Source organism: Arachis stenosperma, chromosome 9 (assembly GCF_014773155.1).
Source record: "Arachis stenosperma cultivar V10309 chromosome 9, arast.V10309.gnm1.PFL2, whole genome shotgun sequence".
NCBI classification, from domain to species: domain Eukaryota; kingdom Viridiplantae; phylum Streptophyta; class Magnoliopsida; order Fabales; family Fabaceae; genus Arachis; species Arachis stenosperma.
Genome location: NC_080385.1, coordinates 133823738 through 133847419, shown reverse-complemented (window position 1 = coordinate 133847419; position 23682 = coordinate 133823738). Strand labels below are relative to the sequence as shown.

The 23682-nt window shown below is 32.4% G+C and overlaps 2 protein-coding genes across 2 annotated transcripts; both read right to left on the bottom strand.

Annotated features, from left to right (window-relative positions):
- Positions 1–4989: 4989 nt before the first annotated feature.
- Positions 4990–12909, bottom strand: LOC130948473 (protein NRT1/ PTR FAMILY 5.2-like). The gene is made up of 4 exons (XM_057877217.1): positions 12666–12909; positions 10619–10836; positions 6759–7324; positions 4990–6164 (listed from the first exon to the last, which is right to left on the bottom strand). Exons 1-4 carry the CDS (start codon positions 12787–12789, stop codon positions 5279–5281), a joined length of 1794 nt encoding a protein of 597 aa, XP_057733200.1. The 5' UTR covers positions 12790–12909; the 3' UTR covers positions 4990–5278.
- An 884-nt stretch (positions 12910–13793) lies between these two features.
- Positions 13794–20964, bottom strand: LOC130949944 (uncharacterized). Its single transcript, XM_057878536.1, has 8 exons — positions 20819–20964; positions 19040–19120; positions 18584–18735; positions 16321–16378; positions 16033–16258; positions 14900–15843; positions 14307–14703; positions 13794–14195 (listed from the first exon to the last, which is right to left on the bottom strand). The coding sequence occupies exons 1-8, from the start codon at positions 20962–20964 to the stop codon at positions 13794–13796; spliced, it is 2406 nt and encodes an 801-aa protein (XP_057734519.1).
- Between the last annotated feature and the right edge of the window lie 2718 nt (positions 20965–23682).

Sequence of the window (23682 nt, the reverse complement as noted above, 5' to 3'; positions counted from 1 at the left end):
GGGTAGTAGCAGTGGCTAGCCACCACGTGCTCCAGGTTGAGACTTGATACTCTGTTGACCCTATGTCGTAAGTGTGGCCGGGCACAGTGAAAGTCCCGGATGAGCTCGCCCCCGAAATATTCACCAGTGAGGGTGATGGATATGGATCATGTTTATGATCATGTTTATGATGAGTATAACTCGAGTTGGGGATGCGCGACAGAGGGACGGTCCAATGGTTAGCTACCAGGACTTGTCGGGTTGGCTCTATAACCGACAGATGATATCATCAGCCACTAGGGACAAGCATGCATCATATGCATCTATGTGACATTGTTTGGGTATGCATATTGTACTTGGTTTGCCTATGTGATTAACTGCTAATTGTTCTACTTGCAATAACTGTTTGTTTGTGTTTGCATCTTCCTACTTGTGTTTGCATCTGGGACTCTATTAGATTGTGGTGGATTGGTTGTGGTTGGATTGTTTAGGCCTAGGGCCGTGGTTGAATGAGATGGACCGATGGTTGATTTCGGTTTTGTGGTTCTGGTTTGGAATAAGATATGAAAGGTTATTTTGGTTCAGTATAGATAAACCTTTTTGAAATGCTTTGATGTTTTGAGAATTGAACAGTTCCTCTTTCAGAAAAGATTTATGACTTTATTTTATTTGTAAACTGTTGTTTTTTAAAAGAGGCATAAGATGGTTATTAATCACTGGTACGGTTTATCTTCATGTATCCTATTACAGTAATTCCCAAAAACCCTCTACTGAGAACCCTTTCGAGGATGATGTTCTCACCCCCTACATTTTTCCCCTTTCAGGATTTGGGCGCAGAAGTTATGAAGAGTTTAATTATTTGTTATTGAGATGCTCTGTATTGCTTTAGATTATTATTTTTGTACCCTCACCTTTATCTTGATGTATTCTGTGAGAGGGATAGGAATTTTACTGGATAATGTTTGTAATATTATTTATATATATGTATGTATATATATATGAATGTACTCTTTATGAGTTTCTGTAAGTTGTATGGTATGTATGGACGTACGTTGTATGGCGAAAGTATTTTTGGGAATGGTATTGCGGTTTAAAGTTTTTAAACAGGCTCATATTTTAGTATTAAATAGTATAAGTCTCGTCGTAATGTCCGAGCTATCAGAGTTGCGCAGCCGGAAGCGTGAGCTTTGGTAGTTAGGGTGTTACAGCTCCATTAGCATCTGAATGCCTTGAAGGATAGCTAAAATATCCTCTATTGAGAACTTGGATTTGATTGCTTGAATGAGTTTCCGATTATCAAATTTTATTGGAGTCTTACCCATATGCAAAGTATTTATTATGATTATTGCTTGTCTGATTGCAATTGCCTCTGCTGCAATGCTTGAATTTATTTGAATGTTCCCTCAAAGTCTAAAACAATTATTTTTCTGTTATCTCTTACTACAATAGATATTGTACCAAAATCATCTTCCTTCCTAAATGTTGCATCGATATTTTTCTTTAGGTAGTCAATAAGAGGAGGTCTCCATTTCACCAGGCTTCTTCTGCTTTTTGTTTCTCAATTCTTTATTTCTACTTGCTTTTCTTTTGAGCTGCAGTAGAGGTTTTGAAGGATTTTTGTTGTCCTAATTGTCTATATTGGATTGATTTCTTGCTGCTGAAAGAGTTTGTCATTCTTAGTATTCCACACTTCCCACATCCAAAATCCAAGCTTACTAATTCTCTTCTCTAGCTCATCATCTCCTACTACTTTGATTTTTTTTATACTTTTTTGAAATCCAACTTTTAATAGATGCGATTGTCTCTTTAGTTGAAATACCTTGATATTCAGTCCCAAACTATGTAGTTATTACCCAATCACATAAAAGTAAATCGTACTCCACAACCTCCACTTCTTTAGAACAAACTTGGCAAACTATGCTTGGTAGTATTTTTCTCTTGTATATGTTGTGATTGACCGGCAATATATTTTGATTTTCTCTCCATAACAACATTTTATTTTTTATGGGACATCCACTTTCCATATTTTCTTCCACACGTCTCTTCTATCTCCACTTGTCGGTGGATTTCTTTAGTTCAATTCCTAACTTACTTTTTTAGCCACGTAATATCCTATTTTGATTGTGTAACTCCCATTTTCTCTCCATAGCCAATAGAAGCAATTTTTTTATTTACTACAAAAATAAATATTCTTAAAATTATTCTGTTGATCTCATAGAAAACATGCCTATAATTTTTCTTTCGTCTCATCTTTCCCCTCTCCTTAATCAACTCGCTAACCTTGGTTGTATCCATACTTTCTACATTTAGAGCTGTATTCTTTCAGTGATCTAATTGTCTATCCAAATGCACACTTTTAAACCATTCCTTGTGCTTCACTTGCCTCTAGTTTTAAGTAGCTCTCTCCTATGCAAAATGATTATCCAAACCCATGATTATTCTTTCTCCTTTTTTTCTTTCCAAAAATTGTCTTCCAAAAAGTATATTGATTTAGAATCTAAATCCAAATTGAATTTGGGTTTTTGATGAATTTCCAAGCTTGTTTTGCAAGATGGACAGTGTAATGTATTCTCAAATCCTTAAATCCCAATCCCCTATCAAGCTTAATCTTTGTAATGAATTCTCACTTTTTTTGATGGATATCTTGGTCCCTCTCTGAAGCTTTCCACCAAAACCGTGCCACCTTTGTGCATATTCTCTTGCAGAACTGTTTTGGAAATTTTATGATGTTCATAGCATATAATGGTACTGCTTATATTACTGCTTTGATCAAGGTTTTCTTACTTGATTGGTTTAATAGCTTCTCCTTCCATCTTTTAAATTTATTCATTTTTCTCTCTTCAATCCATATTAGAGCTCTACTTTGAGATTTTTCTTAAATAGTTGGAAGTCCAAGATACTTTCTAGCTGTTTTCTATGTTGCCATGCCTAGTATCTCTTTAATGTCAACCCTTTTTTAAATTGACACTTAGCTTCCAAAGGTGACACCCGACGTATTCAGATTTATTCTTTGTTCAGACGCTTCTGTGTATTCATTCAGCACTTAAATAATCTATAAACATCTTTCTCTTTGTCTTTGACAAAAATAATACATTCATCTGCAAACAAAAGATGAATAATTATTAAAGTTGTTGGAGCTATCTTTAATATGGAGATACTGCCTTTGTTTTCTGCTTCCTGCATCAAAATAGTAAATACTTCAGTTGCCAAAATAAAAAAATGGGGAGATAGTGAATCCCCTTGTCTTAAATCTCTTTACAGCTTGATCTTCATGGACAACTCACCATTGACTTTGAATTTGTAATTGGCACTTCTAACACACTCCATCACCAATCCCACCCTTTTTCATTAAATCCAAATCTCTTTAGTACATTCTCAAGAAAATTTCATCCTAATTTATCATACATCTTATTCGTGTGCATAATTGCCATGTTCTCATATTTTCTTCCCTTCCTATTCAGGCTATGATATACCTTTTTATACGATCACCACATTATCTTGAATTAATCTTCCTCCTATAAAATGCACTTTGAATTGGTGAAACTATATCCTCCATTAGATCCTTAAGTCTTAGCACTAAGACCCTTGATATAATCTTATGTATGAAATTATAACAGCTAAAAGGTTTTAATTGATTAAGTTCTTCTAAATTCTTTATTTTAGGAATCAAGACCATTGTGGTTTCACTAAGGGTGGCAAACGGGGCGAAATCCGGCGGACCAACCTGCGTAATCTGCCAAAAATACGAATTGGGCTAAAAATTTGAAACCGCCAAACTTAAAAGTTCGTCTAACTCGCACCGCATAATCCGTCAAGACCTTTTTTACAAATTTCTATAATATTATTTATCTACAAGAAGATGAAGATGATAATTAAAGATGATCTAAACTATATTTTGGATTATGTTTTATATTTGATTGATTATAAATTTGAAGATGTTTAATTATATGTTTTAGATAATGTTTGTTTTGCTTTGAACAACGTTAGTTTTATTATTTTGTTTCAAAAAATTTGGTTTATAATTAAGTTTATTACATATTTATAATTATAAAGATTTTAATATTTGTGAATTTAAAAATTATAAATTTTTTATGTCTTTTGAAATTATAAATTTATTAAAATGATTATAAAATTATATATATTTTTAATATTTAATGGTTTATAAAAAGAAAGATTTGGCAGACTTGACTCGTCAACTCGTTAACTCGCCGTTAGGCGGGACGAGGAAGAAATTCAAAATCGTCTCACTAAGCGGGGCGGGACGGGCCAACCCGCTATATGGCAGACTTTTGGTGGAGTAGGGGTAAAACGGACTTTTTTATTTGCCACTCCTAAATTTTACTAATGGATTTTGACAAATGCCCGCTTTTGAAAAAAATCATTGACGACCGGACATATTTCTTCTTTAATTACCTCTCAATATTTCAAATAGGATAACTCATTTAACCCAATTGGTCCAGGACTTTAAAATCCCCAAAACTGAAAATTACTTTCCTTATTTCCTCTTCTGAGACCTCGGAGATTAGCCTTCTGTTCATTTCTTCCATGACCCTCACTAAAATCTTGTTTAGGTTGTCATATCTTTGCCTTCTGGTAGAAGTGAACAACCCTTTTTTTTTTTTTTTTGTCAGAACCCTTCAAAATGCTAATGTTCCTTTTTCCATTTTTGGGCTAGAAAATAGTGTATTTCTATACTTGGGCTGAGATTAATTGGGCCAGCTTCCATGATCTGTTCTGCTTCTTTCAACAAATTGATTCTCTGACCAAAAAAAAAAAAACAAATTGATTCGAAACCGCCTTTCATTCTCTGTTCTGCTTCTTTCAACAAATTTATTGGAAGTGCCTATCCCCTAAATTCCCCAATGCATTGACCAAACCCAAGTGCCACAAACCACAATGCTGTTGACCCAAAAAGCTTCGACCGAAAGACTAGATTGTTGATTTTCTGTTAACCCCAATAAGATAAAATAAAATGCTTTCATGTCATAGCAAATGTAACAGAATTCAAAATGACAAAATCTAACCTTATAGATTCTTTTCTTCAACATTTTATTTTACAAGTTATTGGTTAAAAAAACCTACGATTTCTAAAAAAAGAAAGAAAAAGGGATTAAAACTGAAAAAAAAAGTGTCAAACACATTACACATCCCTTTTTCTCTGAATCTTGTCCTTGTTCTTCTTTTATATCAGCCTGAGATATTTCATATTTCTCAAACACTCTACAGAATAAGGAGAGAAATCATCACACACAATCATATTTTCAATTCCCAAAGTTGTATACCAATTTTATCTACTCTATTAGTCTTTGGGATTCACATAGTTATTAGACACGGTCACTTTCTTCTCCTCCAACTCTTTTGCAAGCACTTGTATGGAATCAGAAACCTCTGCTCTGTACACATAGAACCTTGAAACAAATAGGAAGAAAATAAAGTTGAGGAAATTCAGCAATGCAAAAAATGCATAGTAGTAATCAAGATGTGACTCATTCAAGTTGTTCAATATCCACCCTCTATGACCATGTTCCTGAGTAACCCGTGCCACGGTTGATAAAAGGAAAGAGCTTATGAAATTCCCAACTCCTAATGTAACAGAGGAATATGCAGTCCCAAGGCTCTTCATGTTCTCCGGTGCCTGATCGTAGAAGAACTCGATTTTTGCAACCTCCAAGAAGGCGTCGGCGGTTCCCATGAGTATGAACTGTGGAAGCAAAATGAATATGCTTAAAGGAACCTGTGCACCACTTTCTACAACACCATGATTTCTTGCAACCTTAAGCCTATAATTCTCAGTGATTGATGCAACGGTCATGACCAAGATGTGTAAAACAATGCCAATTCCCATTCTTTGAAGGAGCCTGATCCCTCTTGGGTTCTTGGTGAACCTTCTTATGATCCGCACGAAGACACGGTCGTAGAGGACGATGCAGGTGAGCAAAGAGATCGTCACGAATGCGCCTAAGCTCGCCGGGGGAATCTTGAAGCTTCCGACGTGTCTGTCAAGGGTGGTTCCTTGCTTCACAAACAATGTGTTTACCTGAGCCATCATTGTGCTTGGAACAAATGTTGCCATCAAAATTGGAACCATCTTTAGCATTTGCTTTGTTTCTTCTACTTGTGTCACAGTGCATAGCTTCCATGGATTGTTGGTTGAACTTGTTTTCACACAAGCCTTGTCAAGGAACCTTCATTTACATACATTATTTATTTTGTAAGCACATCAGAGTTGCATGTATAGAAAAACATATGTTACTCTTATATTAACTTTTACTCAAACATATAAAAATGTTCCAGTTTTGTCTAAAACAATATTTTGGCTACATTTGTATATATTTTTCTGTTTTAGACGCAGCATTCGGCATATGTGATAAGACACAAGTACGTAACAGAATGGCACAAAGATGTTTTTGTAACTTGAGACAAGAATTAAACAATGCATTAATAAATATATTTTGTATTCTATGTTAATTTAAAAAGTAGAGACAAAAAAAAATAATTTTTTATCCGCTTATTTTTATATTTTCGTCGTGTCTTACCAATTTAAATGCAGTTTAAGTGTTGGATTAATAAAAAATTCAAATACATTTAGTTTCATTTCTTAAAGGGGAGTCTTGGAGTAATAGTTGAGTTGTCTCTATATGAGCTCAAAGTCACACATCCAAATCGTGAAAATAGTCACTTATATAATTATCTAGTTTCGTTTCTTGTAAAAGATGATTTAATATACAAATATACAAGACAAAATAGTAACGCAGAAAGTAGAATAAAAAATATTGTACCTCAAATTTGGGGTGGAATCAATCCGATAAGTCCCTTTCTTTGCATACTCCTCCACATCAAGTTCATAGAATTCTTTAGTATCTTTAGGAATAGGCACATTCCATTTCCTGAAAGAAGCAACTATGACCCTAGCCATTCTAGTGAAGGTACTCCCTGCAGGCACCTTGTGCCTATAAAAGGGTGTCCCTGACAAGAATATGATGATTGAAACTAAAAGGCCAAGTGTTGGAAGTGCATAACCAAGGCTCCAACCTACATTGTCTTGAATATAGACCAACACAGTGTTTGCAAAGAGTGTCCCAAAGAAGATGCTGAACATCCACCAGTTGAAGAAGGATAGCTTGTGGAGCTTCTCCTTTGGATGAAAGTCATCAAATTGGTCAGCACCAATGGTGGAGATGTTGGGCTTTGTTCCACCTGTTCCAACTGCTAGAGTGTAGAGTGCACCATAGAACACTGCTAGTTGGAGTGTGGACGCTTTGCCACATTTTGTTATGTCTTTGTCAAAGCATTGTGGCGGTTTTAGGCTTGGAAGGGAAACTGCTAGTGTTAGCAGACACATGCCCTGCCACCAATGCAAAACATACATTGATTAACAAATATGGTTAATGATCTCACTAGCCATACTTCTTCAATTTTATAGTATATTTTGCTAATTTTGTTAATTAATTAATAATTGCACTATTGTTAATTAATTCAGAGCGATTCAACAATCTGCAAAATTTATGGTGGAAAAGCCAATCCGGACACTAAAACTTGAGGAAGGATGTTGCAACTTGCAACCTCGTAAAGCGCAGGAGCTACCATCTCATGAATTTTATATATTAATTTAAATTAATTGCAAGTTGTTATTAATATAACTACTAGTTTAGTAAAACATAGCCTACCATGACATTGCACAATCTTCTCAAATAAATAAAGCACTAACAGACAGAGTGACAGTGAGATATACTACTACTGGAACTTCCATTACAATATAATATATATTATGTAATTGAAATAATAATGCATGAAGGGATTGGCTTACCGTGGTAGATAAGTTACTTAATAATGTGGGTTCATAAAGCAGTTTATTTTTCCTAACCTTTTTTCTTTCATATACTTCTTGTTATTTATCTCTATAGTGTGCTTCAAGTGATTAGTACAGTCTACAGCCCCACAAACCCACCATCATCACTCGTGCTAGAACTTGAACGAGCTATATATATATATATATATATATATATATCAGTGATGGATCCAGAAATTTTTATAAGAGGGGGACCGGGACCAAATTAAATACAAAATAAATTAAAATAATATAATAAAAAATCAACAAAATATAATTTATAGTATATAGGTCAAAATTAATAATTATATTATATAGAAATTAACATTCAACTACATACTTTAGAATTTTTGTATTTTTAAATTTGTTCTGTGATATTTCATATAACTAAAATATTAATTTATCATTTGAAATAAATTTTAAAGTGTTCTCTTTTTCAACATATACAATCATATAATCTGTTAAAAATTTATTTTTTATCTTATTTTAAAGTCTTATTTTAATAATTTTTATTGCTTAAAAAATCTATTTAATTGTTACTATTGTCATAGAAAGAATCAAAATAAGAATTTTTTTATAGTTGTTACTTTTTACATTAATATAAATCTATATTTTTAATAACTTTTTAATTATTTATATATTTATACGTTTTTATTTTTTTAACCTATTTATTAATTGCTACTAATATATTATAATACACATTATAATTTATACATATTAAATTTTTAACATGTAAATTTTTTTAGTGTGTTAATATGCTAAAATATATTTAATTATATATATATATATATATATATTTCATTTTAGTATAACTATATTATAGTGACTATAGTGTTTCGAAAAAGTATTGCTAAAATTAGAGTAGTGGTTTTTTAAAAATGTTACTTAAAAATAAGCATTACCAGAATATAAAAAAACATGTGACTTTAATATTATCAATACTTATATAATCATCAGAGTAGAATTCACCTCTATATATCATCGAAAATGACTGCATATATGTTGTTACAAAAGCGTGACACTAAGAAAAACCACAACACGATCATGAAAAGAGAGGTCCACTAGCTAGCAAAGCAAATCATGGGTATGAAAAGAATGCCACATATTATGTTAATTTTGTACCAAACCAATTATTGACCGTGACATTTTCCTACTACATGCATTTCTTTTAGTTATCACCACTGTCACGGGTCAAATTGCTACGCTTTTGCACTATTTATTTATGTCCCAATCAACAAGTCCTGTTAAAATTTTGCTATACTTCTTGCAAGTTTTCTGGAAAAAAAATTAGAATCTAATTTTAATATACTATCATTCTAAACTAATTCTATAGTTATATTCAATTATATAATGATATACTAGTAAAAAATAACTTTTTTTTTATATTGATCACATGAATGGTTATTTAAAATAACAAATATAATTGTATAACTATATAAAATATTTTACACCATCAATACATTAAAATTAAACTCAAAATTATTAGAAATAAATATTATCTACGTAAAAGTCTAATCTAATATTATTGTATTTTTCATTTATTGGATTTAAAAAAATACTTAAAATTGGATATAGACATTTTTTTCCCTAAATATATATGTACCCAAACTGTATTGTTTTAGTGACATCTATTTTATTAAAAAATTTTTAATAAGCTTCACAACATTAAGAAGGAGAGTGATTTTGCCGCTCTTTAATTAATAACATCATTTTTCATTTTATATTATTCTCAAATTATGTATAGTAAAATGTTTTATGAAAAATAAAATAATGTAAAATGAAAACTAATTTTAAAAATCACCTTGCCATTAATTATACTATATTATTATTGTACATATTCATGAAGATATACACCATATGATAACAGTTTTCATTGGTCATCTAATGGCAATAAGTCAAGGTTGGGGTTGTGTGAATGCATGGTTGAGCTTGAAGATTCTTTTGTTTATCTTTTTGTAGCTAACTAATAAAAAATGGATGAATTAGTGTATTATTGGTCCCTTGACAGCTACAGCCCCCCCTTAATAACTCCCTTCCGCCAATATTTTGGTCAAAGTCTTCTTTTCACAAATCTAAACATGTTACCCTATTTAGTTTGGTTGGTTCCTTGATTGTTTGTTGACAGATTTCTAAGATCATACTAAATCTTTTTTAATTAACTAATCTAGTTAGTATCTAATTAGTGATATATTTCTAAGATCTTATTAGTTTTTATTTTTTTAAGAAAAAAAAAAGATAATTTTGGACGGTAGGTTTGTCAACTTAATAAAAAAAGTAGTTAACTTTTAATTTATTGTAAATATTTGAAATTATGCATAAAATATCTTAGGAACTATAAATTAACTCTTTGTAATATTAATGATATATCACAAGTAATTTAATTTCAACAATAGAGATTTCATTTGGTAATTAGGGAAAAAAATGTCTTTGCATTGTATCTATATTTGAGAGAAAAATTGTTTCTAGAAAGCCATACTATATTATTGTAAACTTAAATGCATTATTATGGATAAAGCACAACGACTTTTTGAGCATTATAATTAAGGGTAAATGGGTAATTAGCACTACATACTGTCAAAATATGCACACAATCAAGCAGTAAACAAATCAATTAATTTCTTGGGGACATTATGGATTCATTCAACTTGTTTGACTATGAGGAGTCAACAAATCAAAAAGCTAAGATAATCATATGTGGAGTAGTGATAGGGAGTAGAATATTCTAACATACAACAAGTATAAAGAAATTTCATGAAAGGAAGTTAAAACAATAAGTTCACTTTTTTTTTTAATTATTATTTGGACACTTACCGAGAGATAAATGGTAGAGGCAATAACAAAAGTCCAATAGCGGCCAAGATGAGCATCGGCAATATAGGCACCTAAAATGGGTGTGATCCAACTTGTCCCAACCCAATTGGTTACATTGTTTGAAGATTTAACTGTGCCTTGGTGAAGCTTTGTTGTCAAATACAGGATCAAGTTTGATGATATCCCATAATAAGCCATTCTTTCAAACACCTCATATACTGCATCCATTTTAACCCATGCACAATATTTCAGTGCTAAGTAAGGTTTCTAAATATATATATAATGATTAGATAATTAGGCATTATGTACCACTAAGATTCACAACGAACTCGGTAAATTTCATCTATTTAATTTGAGTGGAATCGGTTTATTATTACAGGAGTAAAACTCTATTTAGAGCCGGTTTTTTTTATTTGTTATTTGAAAGAAATAAGTGCCAAATTATAACTTGAATTAACTAAAGTGTTGGTATAATATCATATGATTTTAAGAACATGCATTATAGGTTTATAACAATTAATTAAAAGTATATTGGTGAGTATTTAAAATTAACCGGCGTCAGTTTTAATATGGATAATATAAATCAAGAAAAAAAGGAAAAAAATGATACTGTATTTAAAATAAAATATTATTTCAAGAACCCTTTTTATTATTATAAAATGGATCAGTGTCCCATTCTGAGAATTTCATACAGTGCCTTTATCCATGTACGCCGGAGTCAGAAAAATAATCCATATATAGTTGAACTTTCACCTTTGAGGATCTTATCCGGATCATATCTTTAGTTTAAGTGTTAGACAAACTATTCTTTTAAGCAAATAAATTGGTACTATATATAATTAATATAATGTTGACATTTCAAAATTCATTAGATGTTCAAGGGAGAGCAACCATCCCATATATCCATACATCAAATTTAGAGAAACTTAGAAACCAGCAAACTAAGAGTCTAAGACAGTATGTAAAATTAGAAAGTTTTTAAGTGTTTCGGTATATATACTAGTATTTCAGTAATTTTTAATTATTAATTTTAATTATAAAAAATATATAATATATATAATTAAGATCATCCGTTAAAATTTATTGAAATATCAGTATATATATACTTAAATTTTTTTTTTAAGATTAAATGCACACTCACATAATATATAGATATATATAGATTTTTATTAATTAAATATGCATAATGATATCAAATTTAATATTAGCTAACATATACGATAAGTATTTTAAATGCAGTAAAAATAATTTTAAATTTTATACTTTTCTCTAACAGAAAAAGAACTTAGCATTAACTATTTTAAAGATGTTTTGTTAATAAAATTCTTCGTTTAATTGTGCAAAGCCAATTGAAGGCGTAAATGCAAAAGCTAGGCAGCAGTACAAGAGAAAGGGAATGGTAATCTATGCCTAAGTGTATCGTAAGGTTGAACTGTATAAAAAGCTGCGATAAGTCGTATAACCTAGTTTTACATTTATTAATTATACAGTAACCTCTGACTGAAGTCAATGGATATTATCAAGTATCAACTGCAGGGGAGAGAAAAAAAAAACACTCACATGGCTTCTATTATTAATTTACTTTACTATATTATTAGATATGCAATCATGTAACCAATAATAACACTTTAAAATAAGCCAAAAAATGTTCAATGTTCATTACTTTTATGATTCGAATAAGTTTGGCATGATTAAAAAGTCATGAGACCCTATAAGTAGGTCTGCATCAACATACATATTGGAGTTGCAGAGAAAGGTGCAGATTATGAACGGTTTTTGAAAAATACAGACCCATTACTTCTCATAATAATTAATGGTTGGTAATTGGTATAATTTTCAAAACAAAGAAAAATGCATGTTATTAGTAGCAACAAGAAAGAAATGGAAGATGCAGAAGAGAAAAAGAACAATCACTACTCTGTCCCACATTTTAAGAGACATGAAAAAGAAACTACGTCCTAGTTGATAAAATGAGCAATTAAACTTTTTATTAATCTATAAAAGTTGCAAGTTTTTATAATGAGAGGGGAAATTAAAGGGGAGTTACCAACAACAAAGGAGCAAGCTTTCCAACCACCACTTTTGGATCTAAGAGCAGGTTTTCCTTTAATATTCACTGTTCCATCTTGTGTGTACTCCTCACTCCCAACACTTCCTTCTTCCATAGTCATAATTGTTTGATTGAGAGTGGAGATATGAGAATGAGAGAACTACTCTGTGTTACTCTGCTCTCAAGTTTGATGAAACTAGGCACCATTTATAGACCTCACTTTGAGGATACACTTCTTATGGCCCCATCTTTTTATTACCCTTTTCTCATTTAATTTTGCATCCCTTTTCCCCCTTTTTCTATTTTTGCTTTTTCTATTTATTGTATATGTGAGATTAGATGGATATTAGATATTCCTTTGATTTTGGTTAAGCCAAAGGGTATCTTTGACTGAATGTCTTTTTTTTAAGTCAGTATAAATACAACGGAATAATAATTTCCTAGATAGGTCATGACTTAAGCATTTACTAATTACTATTATGTTCTTTAATATGAAATTTTAAATTATTTCCTACAATTCACAATAATTGCCAGTTGTAAGTTGTGCATCTAAAGTCACGCTTATAACCTTTTGTAGACAAGTTTGTGTTCGGAAGAGTTTAGGTACTCTGATCTATTTTACCACAATGTGTAATATATGTTCTTAAATAAAAAATATAAAATATTTCAATAATAGTTGAATATGTGAATAAATGGAATGATTTTTGTAAAAGAAATTTTAATTAATGTAATTAATATTGGAATAGACCAAGGTAGTGAACTCGTAGTTTTTACCTCGACTCGTTAAGCTAACTCAAAATCGTAATTCGTTGAATCGTGAGACGAAACGTAAATATGACTCGTAAATTATAAAAATTTAGAAAAATTTAATAGCAACAACTAATTTTATATAGAATAAAATAAATCTCAAATAAACTAAATTATCCATAGAATTATAACTAATATATATACCATAACAAGTTAAAAGTCACAATTCAACACAAATTCACAAATCAAAACACAAATTCACAACTCACAAGTTCATACGACACTAAAATAAATTCAAGTAGCAAATAAACCAACCAAACTACTAGAATGAATAACTAATTAACTAAAATCTAAACAAGTTATTATTTAATAATCATTCTATTCTTCATCAGTTATAAAATCTTCACGAGTTTCACAAACTTCTGCATTACCATCTTCATCATTATCAGGAGCAGGAGGAAGAGGTCCTTGGAGAAGTTCTTCAAACTCATCATCATCAAGATAAGGAATTGCCAAAGGATCCTTAGAGGCACCAACAACTCTATTACCACTTGCTCCATCATTTAAATCAGGATCTGAGATTAGAGTATCTAAATCTTCTTCTTCTCCATCTTCGTCAGCAACAATCCACTCTTCATCAGAGTCCAACTCATCAAGACTATAGTCATAATCAAGACTTCTTCTAGTTTGTTTTTTCTTTGCTAATCTTGAATTTGTCATCACAAACACAACATCATTCATGGTTTTAGCTTTCAAACGGTTTCTCCTTTTTGTGTGAACCTTTCAAAAGTAGATAAAAAATATTAGACATTAATCAAACAATAAGATAGAATTGAAGAATTAACAACCAAATTTATAAAAGTAAAATGCAATTTATATTTAATTACTAACCATCTCAAAAGCGCTCCAATTACGTTCACATCCAGATGAACTACATGTTAAATTCAAGACACGAATTGCAAATTGTTGGAGCTCTGGATGCTGATCTCCATAAGAATCCCACCATTGAGCTGGAGTTTTAGTATAAATTGCATTTTGAGCTACTTTACTACCAAAAAACTCTTTTCGAGTTTTAAAATCTTCAAGTTGAACATCCATCTTAGTGATTAAATCTGGATTTCCTGTCATCCTTTCCATACAAGCATAAAACTGCTTCTTAAGCTCATAAGCAATTTTAAAACCAGAGCTATAATGAATCTGAGGATTCAAATAATAGCCTGCAGCATGCAATGGCCTATGAAGTTGGTTGCCCCATCTTGCATCAATAATATCCCAAATAGGTATATAACTAAAACATAAAAAAGTTAATAAATTAGTTACAAAATAAACAATATTTTCAGAATTTAAATTTTTTAACTCTCTCTGGCTTTTACTTTTCTACCTCTGCCGTTATTACATTTTACAATTACACTTTACACGTATCATTCAACATTATGTACAACTCTTATGCATTAATTAAAAAATAAAATAATTAGACATTTTACCTTGTCTCAACTCCTTGAAATGCATCTCGTATTTTCTCCTTTGCACTTGTCATTTCTTCATAAATAAATCCCATTGCCGGCTTTTCTTCTGAATCCACCATACGAAGCACATAAAGAAGAGGGTAGGCAGCTCTCAAGCAAATTACGACTTCCTTCCAAAACACCTTATCTAACACCACACTTGCAATTATCTTTCCATCTTTTGTCTTTGCAAAATTACTAGAAGTCCATTGATCAGAAAGAAACATTTTTATTAAGGAACCTTTGTTGTCATTGAGACATCCCAAAGTAAGGTAAGAAGTTGCAAAACGGGTCATACCCGGCCTCACCAAATCTTTTCCCTTAGTGTGGATGTGTAGTAGTGCAATAAGAGCAGTTCTAGCATATATGTAAGTAGTAATCTTTCTACCTTTATAAATTGTGTCCTTGTGAAGTGTTACTTTTTTTTCCAAGTCTTCTAACATTAAATCAATGCAATGTGCTGCACAAGGCGTCCAAAACAACTTTTTTCTCTTTTTCATTAGCATTTCTCCTGCAGCTTTGTAGTTAGCCGCATTATCGGTGACAACTTGGATGACATTTTCTTCACCAACCTCTTCAACCACATCATCTATCATTTTAAAGATTTTATCAGCTGTCTTAGTAATGTGAGAGGCATCAATGGATTTCAAAAAAACAGTCCCTTTAGGACTATTAACCAAAAAATTTAGGATGGTCCGTCTTCTCTTATCTGTCCAACCATCAGTCATTATTGTGCAACCAACCTGCTTCCAATATTCTCTATGTTCCTCTAGTGATTGTTGAACAAGCTCCACGTGTTTCTTCAAAAGAGGCACCCTTAATTCATGGTAGGATGGTGGCTTGAATCCTTGTCCGTATCTTATAGCTTTCTCAAACATTCTACTGTATTCCTCGCTCCTTGAAACATTAAAGGGGATGCCATTGTTGTAGAAAAAAGCACTAATCTCTAAACATACTTCCTCTCTCAAATTCTTTTTAAATATATTGTTGATTGTTGTTTGAGTACTAATGCGTGTTTTCTTGAATATGTTGCCATCTAGTTCTTTTCCCTTTCTTTTTTCACCGGTAGTGTCAACTTCTTTAGTAGCTTCTCCTAGGCTTGCCCCACCCATGTTTGTTTTCTTCATCAAATTTACTTGTAACCCACTCACAACATCCCACATTTGCTTTTTAACTTCATCACTAACAGTTGTACAAGCCCCAACATCTTTTTGAGTTCCTGCTAAGTGGTGTTTCAATCTATAAACTCCTCCTGAAAAAATTTTATGACAGTATTTACATTGTATCTTCTTTCCATCTTCTCCAACAGATATCCCGTGCTCCCATCCTACATCAGTTCTACTTCCAAGAGCATTCTTAGCAACTTTTTTTTACAAGTGATTCCAGCTGTACTTCCTGACTGAGAAGCTGGAATGTTAGTCGGATTTTCACTTGCATTAGCTTGAGTCGATGCCATTCCTGTTTAGAAAAAAATAAAAACAGTAAATATTCAATGAATTAATTCAATATCATAGCAAAAATTCAACAATTTAACAAAAATTACAAAATTGTGTTCAATTTCAAGTACAACCATCCAAGTTCAACAACAAAAATTTAACAATCCAATTTGAACAAAAAATACCAGCATAACAAAAATTCAAGAATTATATTCAATGCCACAACAACAATTCAGAGAAATAGATAGTTATAAAATTATTGGGATATAGGTGACAAAGAGAAGTTTCAATCAGGGAGCTCAGATGAAGGATCAACCAGTAAAAATGATAGCAATGAACAAACTGCTAAAATAAACGGTGATTCATTGTCTTCACTAATTGAATATTTCACTTTTTCATACAATGTCCTCATTTGGATACACTGGAACAGACAAAAGCAGACACTTATTATTAGTATCTGACTGTATAATGCAAGAAGCTTTGAATGCTATGATGATGAAATCGAAATAGTTGAATCTCCCAAGGTAATATATATTAAATTGATGATACTAATTTACACATTTTGACTTGATCATTTTGCTAGTTGACAATATAACTTGGCCAAGAAAATAAACGGTAGAATCTATTCAACTAGAATGATGTGTATAATCCAATTGCAATAACTAAAAATGAGGATATGTTAATAGAAATGAGTTGTTGCAAGTTGCAACATGCATTGATCAAAATATTGGTAAAGTCCTGTTTTCATTATTAGTCCTGTTTTCATTAACATGAATTAACATGATGTCTTATTATTAGTCCTATTTTCATTGATCAAAATCAAAGCTAAAGTCAAAAGCTTGTTGTCAAGTAATTTGAATTGTTCAATAGTGCAACTTCAATATATATAGCATCTTTATATACAGTGCTTCACCTTTTTCATTGATCAAAATCAAAGCTAAAGTCAAAAGCTTCTTATCAAGTAATTTGAATTGTTCAATAGTGCAACTTCAACATATATAGCATCTTTATATACAGTGCTTCACCTTTATCATTTAACAAGTAATATGTGAATTATTGGTAATTAACAATAACAAAGGTTTTACTATACTAGCTAAGTCCCACTTCACATGATGCCATGTTACTTGTTTAATTTAATTTCTGAATCTAAGGATTAATTTAATTTAATTTTAAAAAAGTGGATTCTAGTTCTAGGTTATTGAATTGGAAGTAAAGGACATTGTATTTAGAGACATTTCCAATAAAGCCTGTTGCTAGTACTAATGATGGAATAGAAGTTCTTGGAGAGTTGAGAGAATCGAGTAATTCACCAGAGAACAATATAGAAGTGTTGGAATTGGAAGGACACCGGGAGGGGTCTGAATTAAATGGTATAGAGACCCCAAAGACTACTAGTTTAGTGGATGAAAAAATTGAGGATGGTGTTAAAAATCATTTATTAAACAACACTGCTCAAGATGAAGTGAAAAGTTTAGGAGGGACATTGGTGGAAAGCACAGAGCAGTCAACCCACCAAGAAACATTTAGTTGTGAATCAGATGTCAATCAGAGTTAACATTATATATAAAAATTTCGTTAATTTTTATCTTAGAAATTAGGAGGATTAAACTGTGTCAAATATTTATAATTTTTAAATGAAACATTAATTAATAAGAAAGAGCTAAAAGCAAAACCATGATATAAGAATGGATAAAAGCAAATCACTTTTTGTTTCACGTTTCGATCACCATTATTAATCCATGTTTTCCATTACATTATTGTTTTAATACATCAAAAGATGGTGATAGTAAAATAGCCTATTGATTTGCATTGAACCTCAAGTTCAAGTATCGCACCATAATACTACCTCTGAAGCCATTAACCAAAACCAGCTGGTGGATGGAGCTAAGGTAAGTTTATTCATTGATATTTTGTACATTAAGTTTGACAGGACATATTTGTGGAAAAGAGTCGAGGTGCAATATCCTCTCTCAAAATTTGATATATACTCGTAACATACTAGTTATTTTCAGGTCTGAGATCACGGTTTTTCAGGTTTCAAAACTTACTATAATTCGTATAAAATCATAATCTAAATTGAACAATATAATTAATCTGCAATATAATCAGTAAACCAATAAAGATAGACAATAGCAATTCAACCTACAATATAATCCATAATAAACAAGTACAACAACAGATTGAACTGACTTTGAAGAGGATCAAAATTAAAAAAGTTTTAACATACCTGAACTACCAGTGAAGGGGAGGAGAAGAGCAGCAGCAATCCAGATTCCAGAAATAGAGAGTGAGAGCCAGAGAACTGGAGACAGAGGCAGAGTCAGAGAGTTTCGCAAAACAATTGCAAATTGATGCTCACACAGTTCAACCACCACCAGTCTAATTCCACAACAACGGCAGCAGGCTGTGACACACCAAATTGGGAATTTTGGTCGCGCGAAATTTAAACTTCAGAGGGATAGAGAGATAGAGTCAGAGAAAGTCAGAGATTGAAAGACTTGAGAAAGGTGAAATTTTGAAATTTTGGCCATGGAGAGAAACTGTAAAGTGAGGAAGGTAAAGAGATTAAGGAATTTACTGCTAATCTGCTAGGGCTCCTCCATCTTCCATGGTCTTCTATTCAGATTGGGCCATTGGGTTGGACTGGGCTGCACTCAAGATCAAGAAAAGAGCATCTTCAAACTTGAACGCAACATCGGGGCAGAAACGCGATTCCAGCGGCTCTGCGTTTTTGCGCGGCGATTCCACACGAAGAAGCTTGGTCCTGGACGAGAAGCAAAACCAAGACTGAAGGAGGATGCAGAAACGTGAAATCGTGCGTTTCCACGAGTTGAAACGCGTTTTTGACTACCTTGGAATAGACTATCATTTTGTTTCTTAAAAAGATTTTATTTTTTTACAAAATAAATCCTACAAAAACAAAATGAAATCTTAATCCTTCAAAGATTATTTCTATCAGGCGAAATATAATGAATATAGATAATATATTCTATGAAATGATAAATACCAAATTTTGACATGATTTTTTAAAATTTATTTAAAAAAATGATATATTTACATATTCTAAATTTAAAAATTTTATATTAATTCTTTTAGGCTAATGGCAAAATTTTTTAAAAAACATGAAAAGGATAGAAGTTGATTTTTTCTCAATTATATATATAACTTCTAAATAAATTGTACAAATATGATATTTCTACAAAAATTATATCAAATGCATAAATTTTTTTTATCATTTATGAAAAAATTATAGAAAAAATGGCCATCTTGTGTGATTAAGATTATTTTTGGGAGAGCCAAAGTAACATTTTATTTGAGTAAATACTTGGTCTGGCTCTTGTTTATTTTTTTTAAAGGACAATGCGATCCTATATATATATAATTCAACCTCTAACATTATTGTATGATAATACGAATTCTTTATAAAGAATTCATTAAATAGTAACAAAAATTAATTTTGTGAAAAAAAATTTATTTATAATTTATAAGAGTTTTAAATTTCTATAATAAATTTATTTTTGAAAAATTTCTTCATCGATAGTGATTAAGTGGAAAAAAATCATATCGAAAATGATGTCATAAGAAAAAAAAGTTATTATAGAATGAAAACTTTTTTTAAAAAAAAGATAGTATCTCACAAAAAATGAAAAAAAAATTGTGATGTTGATAGTGTTGGTGTTAATAGTGGTAGAAAAGAGAATGATAATGATAAGCTATAATTACACAATTAAAGTAAAAGGAGTAGAAGTTAAAATGATATAACTATGAGGAAGATGATAATATTGGTGATGGTAGTTTATTCTATTATTGAAAAAACTTCCTAAAAATTTAAACTTTCACAAATTACAGAAAAAATTCTATAAAACTAATTTTTATTACTGTTTAATAATTTTTTTAAAAGAGAGTTCATATTGTCTTTAAATAACATTGTTATTAGGGACTGAATTGTTTTTTTTTACATAGATTATTTTGTCCTTCAAAAAAATAGACAAAAGTCAAATTAAGTCTCTATTCTATTTTTTTTTGAGGTCATATCTTGTTGAAAATAAAATCGTAAATTAATAAAATAATAATTTAGTCTTAATATTGTATTTATTATTCTTTTTAAAAATTGTAATATTGTTGGAATAAAGTTGGAAAAAATATGTCACGATCCAATTTGGCCGTGACTGGCGCTTAGAAAAATCTTCCCAAGTAAGTGGTGCGCACGAATCTCCACACCTTTGTACAATAGTACCAGCAAGTGCACTGAGTCGTCCAAGTAATATTTGAGTGAGTCAGGATCGATTCCACGAGAATTGTAGTTTGAAACAAGCAATGGTTATCTTGCAGGTCTTAGTCAGACAGATCAAAAGGTTATTGGAACAGTTGTCAAATTTGCATTAAAAGGAATATTGGAATCAGCAATAGGGATATGTTGAAGGATTGGAGTTATTTTGTCTTTCTGAATTAACTCTGGTACCGCTCTCTTTGCTTGTGAGTGATTTCTTCAATGGCAGGCTGTATGTGATTGACACTGGTTTGAACAGCTGCTAATACTCCTGCAGATCTGAACCCCAAATTTAGTGCGGATTCATTCTGATTGAGAGTGAAAACCGTACACTCCATTCTCCTTAATGATCCTACTCAAAATGCCACAGACAAGGTCGGATCTTCCTGATCAGAGAATGCTGCATCATAGGGTTCGAGCCTCTACCACAGAGACCCTAATTTCTCTGACAACGGTGCCAAAAACTTAGTGCACACAAATCCCCACACCATCGTACAACAATACCAGCAAGTGCACTAGGTCGTCCAAGTAATACCTGAGCGAGTCAGGGTCGATCCCACGAGGATTGTGGTTTGAAGCAAGTTATGGTTATCTTGCAGGTCTTAGTCAGGCAGATCAGAAGGTTGTTGGATTGAATTTGGTTAAACCATAAAAGGAGTAAAGCAAAAGGGGTAGAAAATACTTTGTGAATGAAATTATACTCAGGGATAGGGATAAGGTAAAGGATTGGAGTTGCTTTGTCTTTCTGAATTAACTCTAGTATTATTGCTCTCTTTACTTATGAGCGATTTCTTCAATGGCAGGCTGTATGTAATTGACAATGGTTTGAGCAGCTGCCAATACTCCTCTAGATCTGAACCCCAGGTTTAGTGCGGATCCATTCTGATTGAGGGTGAAGCTCGTACAGTTCATTCTCCTTAATGATCCTACTCAAAATACCACAGACAAGGTCAGATCTTCCAGATTAGAGAATGCTGCAGCTTGGGTTCTAGCCTCTACTACAGAGACCCTAATCTTCCCGGAAATCAGCTGAACTGATGTCTCGATAAGTCTCCAACAAAGTCATGGATTAGCCGTCTGAGAGACGTATATTCAAGTTGGTGGTTCATCATTGTCCGATGAAAGACGCACTCTGAACCCATGTAGAATGTGATAATCTTATGCCAGTTTGTAACACCCTACCACACAGAGCCTTATGCTTAAGTCATAAAATAGAGGTGGCGATGTATTACGACCTCTAAAAATAAAATTTAGTATATATAGTGAAAAATGTTTATAACTAGGAGCCTCTGAAGAAAAAGAGGTAAATCAAAACCGTTAAATCGAAAAGCGTAACACTCCGATCAATAACGTAAACGAAATAGATAAAGGATAAGCTAACGTGAGAAGATATTCAAGAGAGTGCCAAAAATACAGATATCAAGACTCAAGACTCGGTTTGCGAAGATAACCGGTCCGAGCATAGAAGTATATATACATATGTAAAGGAACTACCCAAAATAAAACCCAAAATACAGAGTTACAAAGTCTGAGTCTCCAAAATATCCTCTAAGAGGAGTTAATACAGTATATATATACAGTGGAGATAATAAATATCTAAGCAAGTCTATAAAACCAAAATAAAATTCTGAGAGCTAAGGATCTTCGCCAAACAGAAATCTCCAGCATGCCTCAGCGAGGAGCCTCACGTCCTGCATCTGAAAATCACAAAATCCGCATGGGTGAGAACCGGAGGTTCTTAGCATGGTAACAATGTCCAAATATCTAACATGTAATATCCTGGGAAAGCCGAAGGCAATCCTAGAACTCCTAATTTATAATCAAAGTGTATAATTATAACTAAACCACGAGATATGAAAACAGGCAACTAACTAAGGATCTTTAGTCTAACAAAAACTCTCCTTTCCAAATCCTGCAAACCTCTCAACCGCCACGAGCAATTTGATATGCAAACACAAGTATAACAAATAAAGCAATGCACAAATAGGAAGCAGATACGGTAGTTAGGCAATTAGCAAGTAATTATGCAGTCAATTAGGCATTTCAAACAAATCACATATAATGCATATGATGTATGACTGTCCTAGTAGCTGATGAGTCTCATCTATTAGTTATAAAGCCAACCCAACAAGTCCTGGTAGCTAACCATTGAACTATCCCTCTGTCGTGCATCCCCAACTCGAGTTATCTACAACATAATCATAATTCACATCCAACACCCTCACTAGTGTATATTTACGGGGGCGAGCTCTTCTGGAACTTTCACAATGTCTGGCTACACTTACAACATAGGGTAAGCAGAGTATCGAGTTTCTACCTGGAGCACATGGTGGCTAGCCATTGCTTTCACCCAAGGAAACTTATATCTCAGAAAGGTGGAGTGCAAGAATCACAATATCAATAACTCAGCATATATGCATTTATTCTCAGCGATAAATCAACATTCATCTCAGCCATCTGGCTTAAAAAAATCATAATTCATTATCAGCCATAAATCGTCATCACACACAGCCATTCGGCTAACATCATACTCAGCCATTCGGCTCATGTCATGCACAGCACTCTACCATCCTCCTCAACAACTCATGACCTCATCATTTGTCATAACTCCTCATTATATCCCCTTTCTTCATCCACAAGTTACTCCCATCCCTAGCTTCCTCTCAATCTCTAGGAATTTTATACTAATTCAAGATTTAAAGGATGAAAATGGGGTTTATAAGCTTGAAACAGTGTCTCAGAAGGTTACAAGCTTGTTGGAAAGGTGAAAGACTTGAAAACAAGGGTTTTATAAGAAAACAGGGTCGTGTGTGTACGTACAGGGTGTGCGTGCGCACGCCCCAAAGAATTTTTCAAGATGTGTGCGTACACATAGAGGTGTGCGTACGCACAGGTGTAAAATTTTCCAATTCTGTTCGCTCGCACAAGGCATGCGAGTGCCCTCAACAGAATGGACTTCCTAACGTGTGCGTGTGCACAAGGCTGTCCACGCGCACAACTTGCAAAACTTCATTAATTGTGTGTGCACAAAGGGCGTGCTAGCGCCCCCAATAGTA